Source organism: Daldinia childiae (genome assembly GCF_008694065.1).
Source record: "Daldinia childiae strain JS-1345 chromosome Unknown Scaffold2, whole genome shotgun sequence".
NCBI classification, from domain to species: domain Eukaryota; kingdom Fungi; phylum Ascomycota; class Sordariomycetes; order Xylariales; family Hypoxylaceae; genus Daldinia; species Daldinia childiae.
This window is the reverse complement of record NW_022984643.1, coordinates 4,512,190-4,535,476: the sequence shown is the minus strand read 5'-3', so window position 1 is coordinate 4,535,476 and position 23,287 is coordinate 4,512,190. Positions and strand designations below refer to the sequence as shown.

The 23,287-nt window shown below is 45.6% G+C and overlaps 5 protein-coding genes across 5 annotated transcripts; all 5 read left to right on the top strand.

Moving 5' to 3' along the window:
- Positions 1-2,914: 2,914 nt before the first annotated feature.
- On the top strand, positions 2,915-5,562 carry GL218_02106 (putative urea active transporter 1; the record flags this gene model as incomplete). The annotated part of the gene is made up of 4 exons (XM_033578598.1): positions 2,915-3,027; positions 3,283-3,409; positions 3,516-3,799; positions 3,840-5,562. 4 exons carry the CDS (start codon positions 2,915-2,917, stop codon positions 5,560-5,562), a joined length of 2,247 nt encoding a protein of 748 aa, XP_033439033.1.
- A 2,295-nt stretch (positions 5,563-7,857) lies between these two features.
- Positions 7,858-9,793, top strand: GL218_02105 (Copper amine oxidase 1; the record flags this gene model as incomplete). The annotated part of the gene is made up of 2 exons (XM_033578597.1): positions 7,858-8,902; positions 9,006-9,793. 2 exons carry the CDS (start codon positions 7,858-7,860, stop codon positions 9,791-9,793), a joined length of 1,833 nt encoding a protein of 610 aa, XP_033439034.1.
- A 2,231-nt stretch (positions 9,794-12,024) lies between these two features.
- On the top strand, positions 12,025-13,880 carry GL218_02104 (uncharacterized protein; the record flags this gene model as incomplete). The annotated part of the gene is made up of 2 exons (XM_033578596.1): positions 12,025-13,530; positions 13,587-13,880. 2 exons carry the CDS (start codon positions 12,025-12,027, stop codon positions 13,878-13,880), a joined length of 1,800 nt encoding a protein of 599 aa, XP_033439035.1.
- Positions 13,881-17,545: 3,665 nt separating this feature from the next.
- Positions 17,546-18,315, top strand: GL218_02103 (uncharacterized protein; the record flags this gene model as incomplete). The annotated part of the gene is made up of 3 exons (XM_033578595.1): positions 17,546-17,629; positions 17,739-18,052; positions 18,144-18,315. The coding sequence occupies 3 exons, from the start codon at positions 17,546-17,548 to the stop codon at positions 18,313-18,315; spliced, it is 570 nt and encodes a 189-aa protein (XP_033439036.1).
- Positions 18,316-21,212: 2,897 nt separating this feature from the next.
- On the top strand, positions 21,213-22,190 carry GL218_02102 (Nicotinate-nucleotide pyrophosphorylase [carboxylating]; the record flags this gene model as incomplete). The annotated part of the gene is made up of 2 exons (XM_033578594.1): positions 21,213-22,041; positions 22,093-22,190. The coding sequence occupies 2 exons, from the start codon at positions 21,213-21,215 to the stop codon at positions 22,188-22,190; spliced, it is 927 nt and encodes a 308-aa protein (XP_033439037.1).
- Between the last annotated feature and the right edge of the window lie 1,097 nt (positions 22,191-23,287).

Below are 23,287 nucleotides of genomic sequence, written 5' to 3'. Positions count from 1 at the left end.
CCAGAATTACACAAAAGTTCTTACAAATTCCCAACAGCTACCTATACGAGCTATTGGATCCCCTCCCAGGTATTACGCCCCGTGCCCTATTTCTAATTCATCAGAGAAATGACCAGCCAAACATCTGTTCGTGTACATGTACGAGCAAGCGATTGCAGTAATAAAATCGCTTGGCATCGACGAGAGAGATTTTTTTAATATTGTACTACCATGCAATCATCACTTCACTGACATGGTATTTACAAGATTCCCATAGTATAACCTGGATACTGAGCAACTCGAATACGGCGTAAGGTGCAAAGGATGCATGGCTTCTCGTTTTAGGCGTGAGGCTAAGCGTTCGGATGGCAAGATTCGCGGGCTGAAAATCTTTTCAAAAGCAGACTTTTTAATCCACTTTAAGAATTGCGCGAAAGTTCAAAGTCTGTGAGCTAAGATCCAACAAGGAACGGGGTCTGTTTAAGAGCCCAGGTTATCACGCAGTTGTAGCTACACGACAGGAGGCTAACTAAGATATTACCTTGCGGGAGAAGAGATGGGCATCGGATTAGATATCGTCGGATGCTATAATCTCCCGGGTACTTACCTGTACGTCTAATAAGCTAGAAAATCATGTTCCGTTAGAACTTTGACTAAGAAGGGTATAACTCAGGAGCATAGTCTCCGCATATTCGATAGGCTACTGTGCTTATAGAGCGGACTGGTGCATGGACGTTGTTGTGAGCTTCTGCCGTATTTAGTCAACCGCCACAACGAAAACTACCATCTCGATCCTATTCGCTCTGTTCTCTGATTGGAGCTGACGTGACGTTTAAATTCTTAAAGCTGATCCGAGTTTATATGGGAAAGAGGGGGCTGGTAGTACAATTGTCAATAAGTACTCCAAGAAATACGTTTAGCTTCCTAATATAGATTCGGCAATACAGTCCTATTCTGTCGGGAAACAACATGAATAAAATTTAGCATAGTCGCCACCTAGATGCAGAGTCTTTATAAGGGGGATATTTCTCCCACTGCATTGGAAATGGTGGGGTCAATATGCATGTATCACCACTGTATTACTTGCTAGACCCCTACCTCCTATTCAACATAGCGGTCTATGATTATTCGGCTTGACTAGACTTCGGACCCGAATCAGATTCTTATTTCCCATCATGCCTGTATCTGGGGTCTTTCTTAGACTCGTTTCGTTCGTTGGGGCAGATACTCTTTGGTATTCAAGTCGCGATCTAAAATTGGTATTAGTATTGCGTATGGTTATGAGATCGCCCTATTCGATGCCAATGGTGCATATGACGGGTATGCAGGAGATCACTTTTTGATTTGTCCTCCGTATATTGTTTCTGAGACGGATATCGATGAGATCGTGGATCGAATTACTAGGGTTGTAGAAGATACATTTCTAGAACTAGAGGGTTGATGTCACGAAGTAAAAGCGGACTAAGAAGGTGAAAGCTGCGGACAAGTCTATAAACAGGTATTTATAGGTGCTAGAGAAGATAGAGAGGTAGTTCATAGTAATTAGAGATTTTTCTATCGACCGGATGATGATGAATGAAGCTACTCTCATGGAAGAGTTAACTGCGGATTTCACTTTACGAAAACCACCTAAAGCAGGATAGTTACTGTTAGTAGAAGTTTTAGTATAAGTACCTAGAGATGAAGAGTTTCGAAAAATGTTTACATTTGATAATAAGGGTATAAGAATATTAAGTAGGTGCACTAAGCGAACGTGTTGTCAAACCGGTTGAACATTTGAATTTAGGTAGTTACCCAAGGTATCTAAACTTCCGATTACAATTTTAATATATGGAAAAACTAAAAAGGGCGAAAGAAAGATTAAAAAGCAAAAGAAATGATCGCGTCCAGGCTCGAACTGGAGACCTTCAGTGTGTTAGACTGACGTGATAACCAACTACACCACGCGACCGATGCATATTTATCGGAATATTGCTGCTATATTCCTAGTTGCATGCGCACAGACCATACTACATCAAGTCTCAACCAAAATGAAAGCACATTAAACCTCGTGAAGCTTCAACTTATTTACCGGCCGAATCAGTTCAATCGGTTCCGAAATATTGGTATCAAAACTTAATTTCTTAACTAATGGAATACGGCGACATGTTCAAGCCCATGTTTTCTCATAATATAGTATAGCTCTGGCATATTATTACACCGAGAAGCTATCCTCGTCTCAATATTGAATATCAATTCAACTCAGATTTGTGACGTAACGTTCATCGATAAGCTCACGCTCGTTCTTCTTTCTCCCCGGCATTCAAACCAAGATCTTTCCAACCAACCAATCGGACGATTTTGCTGCGTATCGACACCGCCAACGGCACTTACATAAGGCAGCTTCATAATTTCTTCGCCAGTGGATCTCAAATTCGATATCGCTAATGTAACGCCCGAGCGCAGATTGGACCGATCTCTTTGAAAAAAAGATCCACATATTCCTTATCAGCTTACTTAACTCTTGGAACTCTACGATTGGCCAATGGCTCCTGATAAGTTTCCGCTTACACGTTCATGGGGGTCACAGATTTGCAACCTCGTTGATCCCGACCCTGGTTTTGTTTTGTCCTGGATCTGACATTGAGATTCTATTTGCAGTGCTTATCAACATAGTCATGGCTTGGTATTGGTATTGATTTTTCTTACAGCATGTGCAATATGTGCAGCCTGCTTTATTTATGCCTAAGCAGGCAGATTGGGAGAGTTGGCAAATGCAGCTACTGTGTAAGTCACAAGAAACTTCCCGCGACAGATTGGATTGGTCGACCTTATCGAGCACTGATATCTAAGATCTCAAAATGTTGAAGAATTTACGCAAGCTTTAAACCTTGAATTACGACGTGGTAAGGAGCTATAGTTGAAAGAGCTGCAATGTATCCCTCTTTCGGTAGATATGGTCACTACCAGCCGTCTGGCCTGGAACGTGATAGGCTCGTTCATTAACTACGGCTCCTATCCGGTAAGACATTGGCCAGCATCCATTTGTGTATTCCCAGGCGAGACCCTGTATGCGGGGGTTTGTTCCATCGCATACTGCGGTAGGGCGCCATATCAGGACGCCAATCCGGGGTCTACATGGAGAGCCTCGAGCGCAGAGCTAGGTCACTGATAAGCAAAATTCATATTATACATTTAATAGCCATTTGCAAACGCGGCTGGCCAAATTTTGAGATATATAATACCATGCTAGCCTCCTCTTTGGTATGTTTCGTTTAAAAGGTGATTTTACCTTTTGGTCCTTTCAGTAAACTCTTGATCTAGACTCTACGTTGCGGTCTTCATCTCAGCAGAAGGAAACATGGAAGCCGTAACGATCGGCGCGCCTTTGGACCAGGGCGTTGGATATGGCATCGTCTTGGGTCTGGGCTTTGGATTCGCCCTTGGAATGGTAAGCAGCGAGTTAGACATGTTTCTCCAACCTCCGCCAGCTTGATCCGCATGAGGACCTCGTCCTAGATTCTCGGAACAATATACGTACTAACTGCGACATGAAGATCCTAGTCACATTTATCCTCAAGAGATATAATTCAGAACTCCAGACGTCCGAAATGTTCACCACAGCCGGCCGCACGGTAAAAAGTGGATTGGTCGGGTCCGCCGTCGTGTCTTCGTGGACTTGGGCGGCTACGCTTCTACAGAGCTCCGGTGTCTGCTATAGATATGGAGTCTCTGGTCCGTTCTGGTACGCGTCGGGAGCTACGGTTCAGATTCTACTGTTCGCGACACTAGCTATTGAGTTGAAGCGACGCGCACCCAATGCGCATACATTCCTCGAAGTGTAAGTTTTTAATGGCGATTTCTATTGGATATACGTGAAGCTTACAACCGATAAAGAATCAAGGCTCGGTATGGAACGATTCCCCATATCGTCTTTATGGTTTTCGGCCTCGTGACAAATATCCTCGTCAGTCTCATGCTAGTCGTCGGCGGCTCGGCTACAGTAAACGCTCTTACGGGAATGCATACTATCGCTGCTATAATCTGCTCCCCGTTGGTGTCATAGCATATACTATGGTTGGCGGATTGAAGGCGACGATTCTAACGGATTGGATCCACACCTTCATCTTACTCGTCATTATAATCATATTCTCATTGACAGCCTACGCCTCCTCCGATAAACTCGGCTCCCCATCGGCTGTCTACGATCTTCTAGTCGAAGCTGCATTGAATCACCCAGTTGAAGGCAATGCTCAGGGAAGCTATTTAACTATGCGTTCGAAAGAAGGAGCTATCTTCTTCGTTATCAACATCGTGGGAAACTTCGGTACTGTGTTCCTCGATAACGGATACTACAACAAAGCTATTGCTGCTTCGCCAGTCCATGCTCTCCCCGGTTATATTATTGGTGGTCTTAGCTGGTTTGCAATCCCGTGGCTAACCGCTACCACCATGGGCCTCTCTGCACTAGCTTTAGAGAATACGCCAGCATTTCCGACGTATCCTAACCGTATGACAGAAGCCGACGTCTCTGCCGGACTCGTGCTTCCGTATGCTGCCGTTGCCCTTCTGGGTAAAGGCGGTGCGGTCGGCACACTTCTCATCATATTCATGGCTGTCACATCAGCTACGTCATCTGAGTTGATCGCCGTCTCCTCTATCTTCACATACGATCTTTACCGTACCTATTTCAAACCAGACGCTAGCGGAAGACGCCTCATCTATATGTCTCACGTTATCGTTGTAGTATATGCGCTTTTCATCTCTACATTCTCCGTTGGGCTTTACTACGCTGGTATTTCCATGGGCTACCTCTATCTTATGATGGGTTGCATCATCTCGTCCGCGGTTATACCAGCTACATTAACCCTCGTATGGAAAGGACAGAACAAATGGGCTGCAGCACTATCGCCTGTCTTCGGTCTCGCATTTGCTTTAATTGCATGGCTTGTCACGGCTCGAAAGGAGTGCGGTGCGTTAGATGTCACATGCACGGGATCCAATAACCCCATGCTTGCCGGGAACGTCGTTGCGCTTCTTTCGCCGCTAGTACTTATTCCAATCTTCACTCTCATCTTCGGAATGGATAACTACGACTGGAAGTCAATGATGGCCATTCGCCGAGGTGATGACCACGAACTTGCTACTACGGCAGGCGTAGATTTAGAACAAACAGCAGCAGGGCATGTGGAGACGGCGAACGAACTAGTCGAAGAGCAGGCGAAACTGACGCGGGCCAGTAAGATCTCCAAGTGGACGACGGTCGGACTTACGCTTGCATTCCTGGTGCTCTGGCCATTCCCAATGTACGGCAGCAGCTACGTGTTCTCGAAGCCTTTTTTCACAGGCTGGGTCACCGTGGGCATCATCTGGATTTTCTGCTCTCTCGGCGCCGTTGGACTGTTCCCTATTTTCGAGGGACGGAAGACTTTAGCGAGGACCTTCAGAGCAATTGCGCTCGACCTGTCAGGCAAGAAGCACGTCAAAAGTATCCGCGCAGATAACGAAGCTACCGCTATTGACGGAAAAGCGGCATCAGGTACCGAGACGCCACCGAATGCGAAGGATTCCGTTAAGACGGAGACAGGCGAGAAGGCCGAATAAGTGTGGACGGGGTGGGGGTACATGGTCGTTTTGGGGGAATATATGGTTGCGTGGGAAAGATACCCTTTATATACATCACGAATTGAGATTAGTCTCGATTGAAAATTTATTCATTTTACCGTTTTCCGATCTATAGTTGTCATACCCCCATTTAGCTATGTCGTTGGTGTAAGCCCACTCTTATGAAGGTACCAGGAGCACTAGAGGTGCAAGGTACGTTTTCGTTCGATACCTCAAAAGAATGATGAGGTGAGAGACAGGTACGTATGCATGAATTAGGGGTTACAGAAATGCATTCTACTATGGAGTAACATCTTTGAGTTGTTTAGTCCTTGTACACCTTGTATTACTCACGGTTATTCTACTCTTTCCAGCAAGGACAGAGCAGCCTAATACTAGCGAAGCGCCGATTCTGACTCCTACATATAGAGAGGCTTTTAAGACCCAGACGAGACATCTAGGAACTGCCGAAAGAGATGAACCAAATATCCTAAAAGTAGGAGATATCACTGCGGTACCCGCAGCGTTGAATAGTGCTTCTCCGGTCAGTCCTTTGACCTAAATGCTGTCAGAGATAAGCCATGTACGCTCCAAAATGTGGTCTCGCCAAATCCAGAAGCGAATAACACGAGTGCCGTCCTACCGTATAGGAACGCTAGATTCTTGTATACCTAGAGTGTGCCCGGCATTGTCGTCACCTTGCACACCGGTTGGAAGGGGCAAACTATCTTCATTTCATAAACCCTCCTAATAACTCAAGTTACCGCGGCAAGCTCTCAAATTAATCGTATCTAGATTTCACCTAGTTATTCGTCCTACAAATATCAACGGAACAATTCGACCTTTACTCACTAGTAGATTTTATCGTTCGATAGTGTTAAATATTGAACGTCACTATGAGGTATATGCCCTCACCTTGACAAGAATGCTTGTGAGAAGTCTTATGAGAGAATTGAATCGCATTAACCATCCTGTAAGCAGCTGGAACGCGGCAGTGAGTGATATATCATGCAACTGATATGGGCGGTCTGCAATACAGACATGCATACATGGACAATGGACCTATCCCTCGGGCCTCTCTTGTGTTCCTGGATGCTGGGTTGGTCGCACACATATCGATGCACATGCGGCTGAAGAGCTCGTGATAAGCCGGGGTTTGAATGCATTAGGGGTCGATCATTGGTAAGCCTACCCGGGATTTCCCAGATGTTAAGCCTGAATCGGGCGGAGTCGGCTGTCATACCTGCGATACCTCCCCTCCACTACGGCCCTGGTGATATGACGGATGTAGGTGGGAGCGCGTGGGAGGCCTGCCATAGTAGACCATAGACCGTCGCCGTAGCGTATGAATGCCTGATTAAGCAGTCTTCAAACTACTGGGGGCGGGGGAGGGGGGCAGGTTGCGTTCCGCATTTGATCTCCGGTGCAGATATATATCTCGCCATGTGTGTGAAATGCGCGCTCTGCTAGTGTTTACCTAGAATAAGTTTAGATTAGGGGACCAATACTAGCTGGGGACGCTTGGCGAATATTCGACGCTTCACTCGGACGACGCCGTCAACTCATCAAGGCGGATGCCGGCAGTCAGGAAATCGGAAAAAATAAAGGGTTCGCAAGGACTTGCCTGATCAAGCTTTCCTCTGACGCTTATAGATGCAACAAATGCCACAATGATAAGCTATCGGAGGGCGTCACACGAAAACAGGGCAAGACTGGACGAGGAGAAAGGCTTTCGACCCCACTTTGAACCTGTAACCGCCTATAAGTATAGTCTTGGTACAAATAGGCGACATGGATCATGTACGTACGAGACCGAATAAAGAGCCAATATCTACTAGTTCTATCCCTAATGCCCCTAAGATATACCTTAACATACCCCACACCAGCCCGCACCGCTGTACCGATGCTGCACCGAACCGGACCGGGTGGTAGTCTTCTGATCTAAGATATGCTTGCTCGCTCTGGTACCGAGGCCGACGAAGATCACGTACGTGCATGTTTTCCTTATACTAACTGTATCTAGGGTATCCCGCATTGCCCAATCAATTCTTTACCTATTCATGCTAGAGGCCTCCCCGATCTTTAGGGTATCTGGGTGAGTAAGGTATATATAAATTGGGCCGGGTATCGAGCTAAAGTTCGTTGAGTTTGCCTAAGTATATCTAGTTGACTTAATAATATACTTTACCATATATCAATGAGACAGTTCTTTGTTTCCATATTAGTCTGACTCCATTTTATGGCATTGGAATTTCAAAAACAAATAACCAGATTTTCTTTCCGACCATTAGCAACATGACTGTCGATCAAGGATCAAAGATTCCTCATCCCCTACGACCGCTCTCACCTGATGAGCTATCAAAGGCTCGAGATGTTGCATTTAAAGCACATGCAGGAGATGGGATTGCTTTATTTTTTCGTTCTGCCATAGTCGACGAGCCTAAGAAAACGGATCTGACTGAGTTCCTCATTGCGGAACATGAAGGTCGGATACCCGAGACCATCCCGCCGAGGCAGGTTAGGCTATTATATGATGTCATAAATAATGGAAAAGCTCAACTCACGGAGACTGTCGTTGACGTCGACGCCGGCGCCATTCACAGCAGCAAGGAGTTTGAATCACGATATCAGACCAGTTATACAGCTCATGAATTTGGCCAATTCCAAGATGCTTGTATGTCCTCGGAGATGTTCAAGTCAGCCATGGAAGAATTCATCCTACCAGAAAACTTCGTCGTCACCATAGATCCGTGGCCGTACGGCGGCCCAGACCCGGAGGAAGAAATCCCTCGCTACATGCAAGGTCTTGTGTACGCCCGCGATGCTTCCAAGAATAATATTGATTCCAATCATTACTCCTATCCCTTACCTATAATCCCTATCATGGATATAGCCACCAAGAAGTTAATAAGAGTGGATCGTCTCGCCACCGGAGGAATCGGGGACAGTCTGTATCCACCCCCTCCGGGAGGTGAGCCAAAGAAGCTGTTCGAGAACTGCGGCCCTGCAGAATACTTTCCAGAGCTGCTGGACCAGCCGTTCCGCACTGATCTAAAGCCTATCAACGTTACCCAGCCGGAAGGTGCTTCTTTCAAAGTCCACTCCGATAATCTTGTTGAGTGGCAAAAGTGGCGTTTCCGCGTTGGCTTCACGGCCCGTGAGGGCGCTGTACTGCACGATGTGTGCTATGATAACCGACCCATAATATACCGTCTATCTTTCTCCGAGATGACTGTCCCGTACGGTGACCCGCGCCCACCTTTTCAACGCAAGCAAGCCTTTGACTTTGGGGACGGCGGAATAGGACGCGCGGCCAACAACCTGAAACTAGGATGCGACTGTGGGCGCAATACATTACTTCAACTGCGTAGTACCCAACACGGAGGGCAAGCCTGATCTGGCGAGTAACGTAATTTGTCTACATGAGCAAGACAACGGCATAGGTTGGAAACACACAAACTTCCGGACAAATCGTGCAGTGGTGACACGCCTACGTGAGTTGGTCGTGCAATTTGTCGCCACGTTAGCAAACTACGAGTATGTGTTTGCGTACAAGTTAGATACAGCGGGTGGTATCACGATCGAAACACGGGCCACGGGTATCGTAAGCGTCGTACCTATAGATGAGGGTAAGGTATCGGGATATGGCAATGTTGTCAACCCAGGGGTGATGGCACAAAATCACCAGCACATCTTCGCGGTACGTATCGATCCGGCTATCGACTCGTACGTTACCGGCGACACAGCTGTAATTCTTGAAGAAAGCCATCCCATACCAATGAATCCGGAGACAAATCCTCATGGTAACGGATACGAGATTCGACGAAAGCGCGTCGAGCGTGCCGGATTTGCAGATGCTGAGCCCCTCCTAAATCGAGTCGTGCGCCTAGAGCACTCAACTAAAAAGAATAGTATCAGCGGCAAAAATGTTGGCTATAAGTTAGTTCCCAGCGCTACACAGCTCATGCTTGCAGACGATAAGAGTGTCCAAGCCGCAAGGGCGCCTTTCGCAAAACACCACCTTTGGTTCACCGGATATAGAGATGGTGAACTATGGGCCGCGGGAGAGTTCACAAATCAGGCGCCACGGGAGGAGGGTGGCGTGAAGACGATGGTCGAGCGAGGGGATTGGTTTGTTGACGATGGCAGCATTGATAATGCAAATGGAGTGGTGGATGGGGAAGCCCATGACGATGATACGGCCGACGGAGGAAAAAGGAAAGAAGAGTAGTCCTGTAGTTTGGAGCGTCTTTGGCCTTACGCACAATCCACGAGTTGAAGATTGGCCCGTGATGTAAGCACGAGCCCCTTCCCACCTCTTCTCATTTTAAGCATTACTGACAAGTTTGGATTGGGATAACTAGGCCCGTCGAAATCCACCAGTTCCATCTTCGTCCGGCCGACTTCTTCACTAGAAATCCGGCATTGGATATTCCGAGCAATAATAGGAACGAGAGTAGCGTACTAGTGCCATGTTGCGATAAGGTCAATGATACAGCGCAAAACGGGACTCACCAATCGAGTACTTGTTGCAGTAGTACAAGTCTTCGGACCGACAGTACGTCGCAACAGAATCCGGTATCGCACCTTCAGGGCACCGGACCAGATTTTGATCCCAAAGATATTCCGGTCGGAATGCCTAAGGAGAAGAAACGGTTGTCAGCAACGTTGTCGAACTTACTAAACTGGAAGAAGGATTAAATGTCTCTTTCAGGTGCATTTACAAGTTGAAATTTCCGATCTAGCGGATCCTGGAAAAAACTTTAGGCATTAATGCCCCCTAGAACTTTTAATGACTTCGCTCTTTCCATAATCGTTTCACAACAGACACAACAGAGTTTATTAAATGATTCTAGCCGGTGGGTCTTGGGATTTCTGGTAACATGTACAAGAAACCCCCTCAACTGAGTACAAACACCTCTTTTCGCTACATGAGAAACGATACGAAACGTCACAGAACTACATATATTGGACTTTAGTATATTGATGAGACTAAGACGTTCGTTATGGTATCGGATCTAGAATGGTTATGCGTGCATGGGGTATGGAGAGTAGGTTTATATATAGGTATATCTAGGTATGTATCTTAAATGGTATAGTTATATTAATACCTAGGTACTTATTTCATCTATGAATTAACATGAGAACATTTCTTTCTCCGAAGCGATCTCCGAGCTGGTTACACGTTGAATGGGTGTGTTGCTGCATGTGTCATACGTTTTCTTGAAAGGTAAATCGTAAGCTAATACATATGTGGGCCATACCTACCTGAATTCTATATCTAACTTGACCTCGTCAATTTATTGATATGAAATTTAAAAGTTCTAACTGTATTGATAATCGTTTTCCTACCTTAATACATATATAACTAGCATATAATGGATATTTATAAAGTATTTAAAACACGTCAATGGAGAGATGATCTTATACAAAGCACATGCGTAAAAGGCTTTAATAGTTTTTGTGAAGTATAGTTACCTTAAGTATGTAAGTAGGCACGTAAGCGCTATATCTAGGTCTTTTCCTGTTTTATTATGACAGCCTATTTCTCATAGGTTACCAATTAAGTAGAATAAGACATAAGTAGGGCAGATCCGTTTTGGAGTTATACAACAGATACTTCTGCTGTGCACTAGCGGAAGATATCTACAATATAAGTTCGCACACCTAATGGATTGCCTCCCCTAATATAGGACTAAATCTAGGACTTTGCACCCCGCACTGCGATATGCTAATATCCACTAGTATTATAGATTAATTTAGGTACCTAATACACATAGAGTTAAGCTGAAGCGGCAGTCAAATAACAAACGTGAATATCTAAACAACACTTAGATAGACCTACAAGATGCGTATACACTGAGCACATGTCACTAGATTTCTTATATATGTAGGTAGTAAGATTTATAGATAAATGCTCAAAGTTTATATGGTTATGTTATCAATCTAAGTATTCGCAACACCTCTTAATCGTTAATATGTATGACTAATATTCTACTGCATGAACCACTAGCCTGGTCCAAAGGTGTGGGCAACTACGTGGGGTAACTTTCGGTGATACAAAGCAGTAGCGCACGGGTGTAGTTTACCAACCACTCTGCTACTTCGTCCCCTGTTACCTGTTATCGATAGCATTTGCCTAGAAAAACCAAGGGGAAAATGGAATGATGAATGGACTTTTTACATCATTGGATCGTATCTCCGAATTTCTCCAATCGCCTCAAATTCTCGGCCGTTTTTCTTCATCGACATTTCTTCCCTTACATCCCCCCCCCTAGAGTACGGAGGCGTTTTATTTAACGCTTACCTACTCTACATATATTAAATCAACTCTTTTATGATCAATATTAGTTTCTCGATGACTAGTTAAGTAAGCTTATATCATGAGTAGGCTTTTGAATATTTGAGTTGAAGTTTAGAGCTCGGATTTACCATTGAGAAAAAAAAAAAGAAAAAGAAAAGATGGTACGCGCCGCAACTATTGCGGCTACGACGCCGGCCGGCCGTCCAGGTAGAGCGCAAGCCAGGTCAGCTTCTATAGGAAGTTTTCGTGCCGGCTCACCCCTACCCTCTCTTCCAACAAACAGGCTATCCTCAACACTTCGCCGTTTATCTTCTCAGCATCATTACCAGACATTTCCAACGCCACCGCCGAGGACGGCCGGCCGGAGACCGGATACTGGTTCAAGCTCATCCGACTCTCACGCTCATGATAACCATGGCGCGACGACGCCTTTGCCTGTCAAACAGTTGGCTCTCTTGGCCCTTTTATCATTATCCGAGCAGACAGCACTCAACTCCATATCGCCCTATCTGCCAGAGATGATCGAGTCGTTTCCTGGAATCGGCCATGACCAGGTTGGCTTATACGTCGGTCTACTAGCTTCGGCGTTTGCGCTGGCTCAGCTAGCAACTAATCTCCTATGGGGATACTTATCAGATATTATCGGTCGGAAACCTGTCATGTTACTCGGTACTTTACTCCTATGCTTCTGTTTTGCAGCTTTCGGATTTTGTACTCGGTATTTTCATATAGTCCTGGTACACGTAGCTATGGGACTGTTCAATGGAAATGCGGCTGTGGTACCCACCTGCCTAGGAGAACTGACCGACCGGAGCAATCAGAGCAAAGCTTTCACTTGGCTACCTGTTGTCTATAGTTTGGGAAGTATTACCGGCCCAGCGCTTGGTGGACTACTGGCAGGCAGGTTTGCAAAAGACAGTTATCCGTTCTTAGCTCCAAATATACTAGGAGCTTCGCTTCTGGCGCTTAGCGTGGTTGTTTTAGCTATCTGGTTTGACGAAACCTTGGAAGATCAAGGGGACATACCAGACTGGTTCGAGAAACTGTCCTGGTTCTTTGGTTCTACCAAGCAGGCCCATAGTGGATCTAAACGTTCATTAGCTTCTCCGGAAGGTAGAAACGTCGACAATGAGCAGGGAGAGGCTGATGAGGAGGATGTAGGGGAGGAGACCACTCTACTAGAACCTCACGGGGACGAGCAGAGCAATGATGACCCGAAAATATCGCATGATACAACAACGTGGCGGCAACTCTTAAACCGGACGACTATAATCCTTCTCACTACACATTTGGTCTTCCAGCTATCAAATAGCTCCTTCAATAGTCTATACCCTATATTTGCGTCTGGAAAGACGCCCACAGGAAGGGACCTACATGCGGATGTTATCGGTGTATCCCTTTCTGTCGCAGGAGCATTCACCATCCTATTTCAACTATTCGTTTTTAGGCCATTGAAGTCGCGCCTGGGAAATGTCAGGTCCTATCGAGGTTCCTTACTTGGTTTCGCGGTGACAATGGCATTGATGCCGTTTGTCGGTTACGTGGATTCCAACCCGCCATTTGGAATTGGCGACAGCAAAACATGGCTGTACTTAGAAATTGGCGTGGTATTGATTATTAAGAATATCTGCGCTGTTGGCGGTTTATCAAGCGTTATGTTGCTGGTAAGTTGCCTCAAGCAAGAAGAGTCCGTTACAAAGCATAGCTAACGTGTATTTAGATAACAAATTCAGCGCCAACCCACGCAAGCCTAGGTACACTCAATGGCATCGCACAGACTCTCTCAGCTGCCGGCAGAAGCGTAGGCCCTTTCCTTTCCGGCGGGCTTTATACCGTCTCAACTCACGTTCAGCCGAAGGGCGAGGCTCTTGCTTGGGGCTTATTCGCAGGAGTGGCACTTGCTGGGTGGCTAGGGAGTTACGCCATTCATGGCGAAGGTCTTGAAAGTACGGACGATGGATACGAAGAGGAGACTGACGTCGACGAAAACCAAAACCAAGACAACAGTGCATGATGCTATTCTGATATATATAAGATAGAAACGTCGATGGCATTTGATAGCGTTTACTTACGTGGGTCTGTTGAAGGCCCCGAATCTAGGAGTTACTGTAAAGGTATAACGACTAGATTCTATACTCACGCCTATCTTGCATGATATCCGCGGCGATAGAGGGGAGGGGCTACACCGCCATGCAACATTGCCAATAATAGCGGCAGATTTTATTGATCTTTAACAGCAATGCATTGAATTCGCAGATTAGAAGTCCTTGGGTTCACCGACTCACTGAGTAGAAGGTTTATATGATAGGAGAGAGGATATGTCCTTGAGTGGCAATCGCTATTGGCGTTCAGGTTGCTTCACCTCAGCCCAGTTTGGTAATAGGACTAGGAGGTCATGCCGCGCGTCTAAACTTCAGGCCACCGAACTGGACCCAATTGGTGATAACTAAGAAGTTTGATGATAATGATAATGATGGATAAATTTGCATGCTAGGGCATGAAATGGAACGAAACCGGTCTCTGATGGGACCAAATTTAGAACTTACCTTATGTGTATCGATCGATTAGTATACCCCCCTTTCGATATCCCCAGATCGGATGTTGTTTCTATTGGAATATCTTAAGCCAATTTATTTCTTACCAAGGATGGATACCGGATGAAGGTGCTAAGAGCCTCAAGAGGCATGGACAGGGAGGGGTAGGCCTGTTTGCTAAGATGATGTCGAATTACCCGAACGTCTTGAGGAGTAAGTCAATTCACCGGCTTCCCAATCATCATCATGTATTGTATCATGTGTTGTATCATGTATTGTCAAGGATCATAAAGCGGGCGACCCAAGAAGAAAAATATCGGGACCATGAAAGCCTCTTCCTGGTCAGCTTAAACCAGCCAAGAGAAACGGCTATTATTGTACTGAGTTATATATGCAAGAGGCTCTTTGACTTACAAGGATGGCCAGTATGGAAGTAACGGTTCCTCTCCCGCTATTCCCCTACATACGGACTCTAGTACTGCATGCGGTACTGTATACGTTCGAATCTTATACGGACCTCGTCGGCTCTAGTACTATAAACCCGATGAGATAATCGAAGTTGGATTCTGGGTCATGCGATATTCAAATTCCGATATTTATCCTTTTCGCGGGCCGACTCAAAGATGGCTTCATCCACGGTCATGGATTCCCTAAAATGTAATCCAAAAAGCTTTAAGCATTGTATGCATGTGACAATGCGACGCCGTGATGACGAGAAGACAAACCCCGGAATTTGCTTCTCCCGCGCTTCCAATTATTTTTAGGTACTATATATGTAAAGTACCTACGTACCATTGCTTCTAGAAGTTCCCCCATTCCCCCCACTTTTGATAATGCAAGGGTGTCCTTGTCCGAGAATAGTAAAAATCGCGTCTATGCAACCAATAGTAGCAGAGTTCTCTTCTTTCGTATGCACTGCCCTAGCCTTACCTGCCAAGTTACCAGATCAGCTCGACCGAACACTGAATTCTTATTGGTATATTTTTCAACCCCGCCAGAAAGGATACATATTCTACCTTCTGATCCAGGACTTTGGTTTGACGTGCCAAGTATTCTAAACCTAGCTCTTCTCGTAGAGTATTGACCATCCTCTTAAGATAGATCCAATAATAAATCCCGTCGTTACATTTCCCCGTATACATACTAAAAATTACTGTTTCCCAATCTCATCGCCTCATCGTCATCAGTCCGTACCGGACAATCTTTCCGGGGCGTTGACGAACTTGTCTAATCCCGCGTCAGCAGCCTCAAGGCTCGTAGACCAAACAGTATCATTGAACAAGTCATGACTGTGCGCGGAATGCTCCGCTTATGAGGCCACCGATGATGACCTTCCTCAGATAGGGTCACTTCCGTCGAAGATCGTAGCCCCCCTCCTTCTAGAAGTTCTGAGTTCTCGGGTGACCAGGGGTTACGATCATCACAGGACGCCAGAGCACAGACCAACACCCAAAAGCTTTCTACTCTTGTTCCATGACAAAGCTTTTCCAATTATATCTCAGAACTTATAAGACAGAAACACTATTGGCCGGCCTTATTTCAGCCTCCTCGCTTATCGTTACAGTATGCAAATGTGTAATATGTATATGGACTTCCTACGGGGATCACAAAGACGTCCGGATGGATATGCATTCTAGGGTTCTATCATCCAACGGCACCCTATCCGCGTATCATATTTACTAAGACGCTACTTGGCAAGGATATTGCGCTGGTAGAGGATATATTATTTATTATCGTCACATAACCCTGTAATTAGCCCAGCCGGACTAGGTTATTTCGACGTTATTCCTAACCTTAGCTTCAATTTCGCATCTCGTTTTCTCAAGATAGCTTCAAAAACTAGACTAAATAATTGTCCGGCAAGGGTGTCTATCCAGTAAATCAAGTAAATCAGCCTCCAAATTGCGAATCGAGTTACAATGATTCCCAATTCAGCCTAGATTCCCAGCCTTAAGGCACTAAATTCTCACTGACAGGGAGCGGCAGCTCGCTACCACGGAACGACCGATTTCTGGGTTCGCACGGTTTCTAACCTTGTCGTGGGTAAGTCAACGACGGAATACACCCCTCAAATCCCATTGGAAGTTAATAGCAGGTGTTCTTTTTAGGAACGATATGACTATCTGGAATGGAACAATAACTTCCTTTCTTGTCATTTCTGTTTTCTCTTGGGTTTCTCTTAAGGTGATAGCTTAGTTTTTCTACGGGTCTCTTATATTTACGGTTATCCAATTAGGATTCGGCTCTAACATCTTCACCGACAAGAGCTTCTTTCATGTTTAACTCTCTAACATTTATTGTCTATTTCTATACTGTACTGAGTAATAGCTATTTCAGCAACGGGATAGCGACGCGAACACCTAGCATGATGTGTAGCGACGTCAGCATCAGCCCGCACCGCATGTGTGGGTGAGGTAAGGTCGGATCACGTCCTATCTAGCTTAAGTTGCAAGTTGAGTCTGACTGGTAACTTACTTTAATTCTACCCTAGTCCAAAGCGCTGCTATTGGCGAGCCTTATGATAGGGCATGGCTTTCGATAAGAATCGGTATGCGTTGATAGCTTCATGGCTGGACGATAGTCACGAGTAGGGTGTTTCTCTAGGACCTCCCATGGCTTCCATCATTGATGTGGGCAATTATCGGCGCAATCTCACGGGCTTGTCACTATACTAGCTATTGGTTTCTCAATATAGTTTCGCAATACCATACTGTGAAGAGAACCTATGCCTATGATTAGATTATTCCAAATTACGATCTAGGCTCAACCTCATTTACTGACATGGAAACACCCTCTCGGGTGACTTTAGCAGCTTCAATTGGTTAACTGCTAGTTGGAAGGTTGTGTTTTACGTATGTTTATACCACCGAGAGAGGTTCTCAATGTACTCAACTCAAGGATATAAACATCAACAACCTCCCCCAGCTAACAGAACACAAGTCGAACTCGTCACTCATAAGAAACTCCACCAAAGACTCAGAGAAACATCTAACTCCAAGGCGATCGAACTCTAGCACTTTCAGTTAGGAGAAGCAAAATACTCAAGACATTCTACCAAAGACGAAGATCCAACACGTCGTTTGAGACCAATTTCATCACCAACGATACTCAAAGGATACTAAAGCATACTGTGAGGTTATTCACGATGTCCTCATCACGATCAAGTGGAAGTGGCCAGAGAGGTTCTCGCGGTAGCAAGGGAAGACAAGTGCGTGACGGTTTTTACTTCGTAAATTCCTCCTACTACTCAACACCAGCCATCCCCGATACTCTACTTATGACTCTCCAAGCTTATAGCCCACCTGAGAGCTTATCTTAGCTAACCTAGAGGATAATAGTCATCCCACCAGCAGCTCATCGAGTCGCTACGCACTCACCGAGTTAACACACTTACTGAACTCTGCCGCATTGAACGAGTTGCTGCTAGCTGCGAAAATGAGGAAGACGCGCAAGCCTTCCAGGCCCCGATGACTTCCGCATGGGATTACTATGTAAACAGCAACCAGTTCCTGACGGAGCTGAGAGGCTTGACGCGCAACTATCCCATCTCAGGAGACCTAGTTGACCAGGCGCATCACCTCGTCCGAAACGACCCGAATTCAAACCGTAGCTGGAACCTGGCATGGCTGTGCCTGGTGAAGATCCGCGACGAGTAAGTCTATCTCCAAAACACTCTCAGGAACCCCCTTCTTTTTTACACATGTCTTCGAGTCCCGTGACAGTTACTCACCTCGTCCAAACAGGGGCTTAATCCCAGCGTATGCGCAAGCGGATGCCTGGCGCAGAGAGATGTGGGGAGGCCGCGATCCCACGCAGGATGAAGCAGACCAGCTCGCGCAGTGCTTCGAGTACGAATGGACCCAGGCGGTTGAGAATATGTTGCGGCACTGGCATGCCGCGCCGACATGGTACTAAGTTCAACAGCCTTCCTTTCTACCCGTTTCTTCCTTTTTGGTCTGTCGTTTTTGATGATCACTCCCATGGGCTTCTGGTTGGCAAGGCGCTAGGAAAATCGCACCTGTTTCTTCTACGGTGCTGGATCGTTATATGCCGCCGAGGCATTTCGCATTGGAAAATGGTGTTTTAGATTTGTGCGCATTTACAAAGGAGGGTTTGTTTGCATGGCATGGCATGGTATTCCTTCGTTTTTGGGATTTGCATTGGTGGCGCTTCATGTTTTTCTTCTGCACAGAAAATGGTCGTTTCTTTCTCTTCCTTCGTTTATCTTCTTATTTTATCATTCTAGTTATATACTTTCCTCTCGTTTCTCTTACCGAAGTATCCATTCGTGTCTCTCTCTACTGGACCTCTATCTTGTTTATCTACTATCAGTCGTTTTAGGAGTAGAATCTTCTTGCAGCTAACAGCAATAACAGACTCAAAAGCACGTCTTCCCACCACTTTTCAGGGTTAGAATGTTGAGTAGGAGCAGGAGAACTGGTGATATAAGATGGTACTTGTTGTGCTATGGGATATATACGTGTGAAATTGAGAAGTTGATATGGCATTCAAATATTTAGCTATCCTAAGGTAGTCTAACAATAAGGGTCCTTACTAGCAGTTGTATTTAGCTTCTGTTATAAGGCCCAGGCGCTCGTTAATTAAACATGTTAGTAAAGTCTTGATGAATATCTACATCTAAGTAGGGCTACTACCTAGTTTGACTTATCTAAGTGACAATACGGTTGATAATAAAATAGCATAGGCATGTCTAGTTTACATAGAGAATTATAGCTGGATAAAATTGTTAATTAGGAGACATTACAATAACAATTACTACCGTGGGAGTCCTCTTCGTTTCTGTCGACTAGTTAGCATAGCATCATGTGCTATAGACACAATATTATCAGCGCTAAGGTTGCAATATCGTTGGGGAAAATGCCAATGCCTTTCCCGCATCTTTTGATGCACTTGAGTTTGAAGAGAGTTCAGATAAGATCAAGCCAGTGAGCATCTAGGCGCTGTTACCATAGCGACATGCACATATTCGCACGTGCGTTGAACTACTTCAACCTTTTTTTGCCGTTGTCATGGTGTTAAGAATGACTATTTAAGAAGTAACTTTAATCTCTAGTTATTCTACGGTTACCTTTGTTCTTCGTAGATATCTCTCTGCAGCCTATTGATGTTTTTTTATCAGTTGTCTGGCTATCCATAAAGGCGCCTTATGATTAGCCATTTTGCCTCGTCCATCGAACCTATACTAAGTCCGCAGAAATTATCTCCATACACAACATCGCCGACTCGATTCACAGAATGGAGCGACCCGGCATGAAACCAAATACTTACGACTTGGACGACGTGAATATGTCTACCAACCTCATGGCACATCCTATTCTTTCAAGTGACCCTAGGGTATATTGTAGCTTTCGGGCTATACCCTTACACCACCTGGGGATTCGATTCCGCGAACTTTCCGACTATGGGCTTATCATCAGCGAGAGCCCTAATAAGCTAGTTATCATGATTTATCATCGATACCCAGAGCTATTGCTTGCCGTTGTTAGACACGCATGGGTGAACAAGTACATGGAGATAGGAGCTCTATGCACTATGAATTTCGGCCCATTGACCCGGAATCGAGGCGTCGTGTTGACCTTCGAGAGAGCTGGAACAGGAACTGGCGATACCAAACAAGAGAATTCGAAAACGCAGTCTCAAGAACCGCTGCAGCCTCAGCCACAGTCATACGCATATTCGAACTCGACTACTTCTTTGGAGGCTACTACATCGCTAGTGACATAACTCCAAGGAGACCCAGTCTACTTAGCCCTATACCTGAAGGCCGACAGTCGGTTGAGTCGTGAATATGTACCAAATGGCCAACTTGACTTCCTAGTGAGTTGCAAGCCCAGTTCACGAGGCATGCGGCACGATTCCCCCAAGCCTATAGACAAGCTTCTCGAATCTACTCGGCCCCTAGACCATATCAACCTCAACTAGGCGCTCTACCATTGGTTTATCAAAGTCTTCCCGGCGGCCGAAGCCTTCGAGCCCCTTTACCATACCGACACGACTCTCGAAACTCCCCAGATCACCCTAGATCCCAAAACAGCCGAAAACATTAGCATATCCCCCGATACAAAAGATACCGAGCTAAGTAAGGAAACCGAAGAGGTTTCAAGATCCTACTTTTAAATCATCAAGCAACAGTAGAAGACAGGGGCGATCGTCAGCTATTAAGGGCACAAAGTTAAGAGACGAAGGATACGTGGGCAGAGAGATGAGATCTATGGATCTAGCTAGAAAATCATTCGTCGCAAAATGTTGGTGGAATTGTAGTTGATCAAGGTATTATTAGGAAGGGTTGATTGGAAGTTGATTGGAAGTTGATTAAGACGGGACTTTTGTAACATGAGACGCGGTTGCACGCAGGTAAAATGTACCTAGGAAGAAATCGGATATCAATTACAGCTGTCAACAACTGTTTTCCCCTGTAGCAGCAGTAATGAGGGGCAGTCTTCTAGAAGCTCACCCACAGCAGAATAGATCGGCAATGCCCCCCCCGCCCCACCCCCACCTTAGTAATTCATCTTACTAGCGGGTTGACCCGGCTCAAGTCGATAATGTATGAGGTATGTATATTCATGCAGGTAACCGTGACGGGACATACATTTACATGTATTTGCCTTCCTATGGATTCCGAGAATTAACTTCATCCTGACTAATACAAGCGCGCAATACGAACCCATCATCATATCCTACAATAACAATATCACACTTTGAGCTTCAAAGGTCTACCTAAACTAACCCCCCTCATGTTCGAGAGCAAACATCTTTCTTTAGTTTACGTCACCTCATAATCACCTCCAATGCATCAGGATCAGCCCATCCACCACGGCTCCTTAGAGCATCTCCTACCGCCTAGCTGGAAGTCTCAGATTACCGCTTGGTTAGCTGAGGACACCCCGTCGTATGATTACGCCGGCTTCGTCGTCGGCGAACATCCTCGAAGTGCTACCCTCTGGGCTAAAAGTGCCGGTATCGTTGCTGGCATTCCCTTCTTCACTGAGATCTTTAAGCAGTGCGGATGCGACGTAGAGTGGCATGCCAAGGAAGGAAGCTATATCGACCGCCCTAAGGATGGCTCAGGCAAGACTAAAGTCGCCACTGTGACAGGCCCTGCGCGCGGTTTGTTACTGGGTGAGAGGGTTGGGCTGAACTTGCTAGCACGATGCTCCGGAATCGCTACCGTCAGCCGCGACATGCTACTCTCTCTACGCAGCGCCGGGTACGAGGGTGTGCTAGCGGGCACGCGCAAGACGACGCCGGGATTCCGGCTAGTTGAGAAGTACGGCATGTTGGTCGGCGGGGCTGATACGCACCGCATGGACCTAAGCTCCATGATTATGCTAAAGGACAACCACGTATGGAGCCGCGGCAGCATCACCGAGGCCGTGAAGGCTGCTAAGATGGTTGGCGGATTTGCGCTCAAAGTCGAGGTTGAGGTTCAAAACGAGGACGAGGCTAACGAGGCTATCGCCGCTGGCGCCGACGTTGTCATGCTGGACAATTTCACGGGAGATGGTGTCAAGATTGCAGCTAGGAATCTGAGGGAGAAGTGGAAGGGGAAGCGCGAGTTCCTGATAGAGGTTTCTGGTGGTTTGCGCGAAGACAACGTGTTTAACTATGCGCACAATGGTGAGTACTGTTAGTTCACACCTCTTACTCCTTGCTGATAATGGTTATTAGATATCGACATCATCTCGACGAGCGCGATTCACCAAGGGACGCCCCATGTGGATTTCTCGCTGAAGATCAACCAGGACAATATTACGCGCAGCTCGTGATTTCAGGTTGAGTTTCTATCTCTGGCTTGTTGAGTACCGTGGATTTTATGGTTATTATTACGCGCGTATGCTGTCTAGACTGCCCATCTAAAGGTAATTATCGAGGCTGGCATTATAGAAATATAGTATGAGATAGTTCATTCTAGCCCATATAAATATCAATGTATATAACCACGTTCTCTAACGCCGTGAAATTCCCTTCGTACTCCAACCCGGGTGAAGATACTTCTACATACTTTTACGAATTAGCCAAATGAATTTTTGCTTTGAAATAGCACCCATAAATTCCCAATTCTAGTTTATTATACGTTCTTATGCAACAATCATACCCGAAACGCAACCCAAGGCTAGCTACTACTCAGGACATCATATCAGTGTGCTTTCTGTTCAAAAGGTGCGAGGGCTTTCGCCATTGCGGCTTTATTTCCGCCGGGGTAGTCTAAAACGATTCGCTTGAAGATATGACGTTTATAAAATTTTCATCTTCAAAGACTTTATAGGTCGACTAGAAGAGATAAAACACGTACCTTATAAGCAGCAAGTCTAATCGTGAAAAGTCTGGGTATTAACCTAGCTTAGAACATAGTCTAGAAGTTGTCATTTCTCTTTTTGGGTGGCATGAGAATAGCACAAGACCTGAAGTTGTCCGCCTCGAGTAGCATGCCGTCGTTGATAATATGTCTGTAGTATTCTTTGTAAGTTAGTAATTGTTGAAGCTAAGGTGTCTGGAGCTTGGTTGCGGGTTGGTGGGGGGGTGCAGTAATGATAGCCCCCTTTTTGCCTGATTGACCAGGTTGGTTTCTATCTTCAAACGGCACGTCGCAGTTAGTACCAAAGTCATAAGTAGATAAATTAGGTACTTTATTTGGGACCTTTTATTATTTATCAAATGACTACTTCGTATATTATTGGATATTTAGGAAGGATATTTATAGTACCGCTAAGCTGTAGGGAGATGCGAGGGAGGATGATCGGCCCATCGCACAATGCTCCCTTACAGATTGGCTGACCAACGAAAACGTTGACTGTATTTATTTCACTAATTAACTGCTCCCAATATAATATAAACCTTTACAATAATACTAAGTACCTAAGAA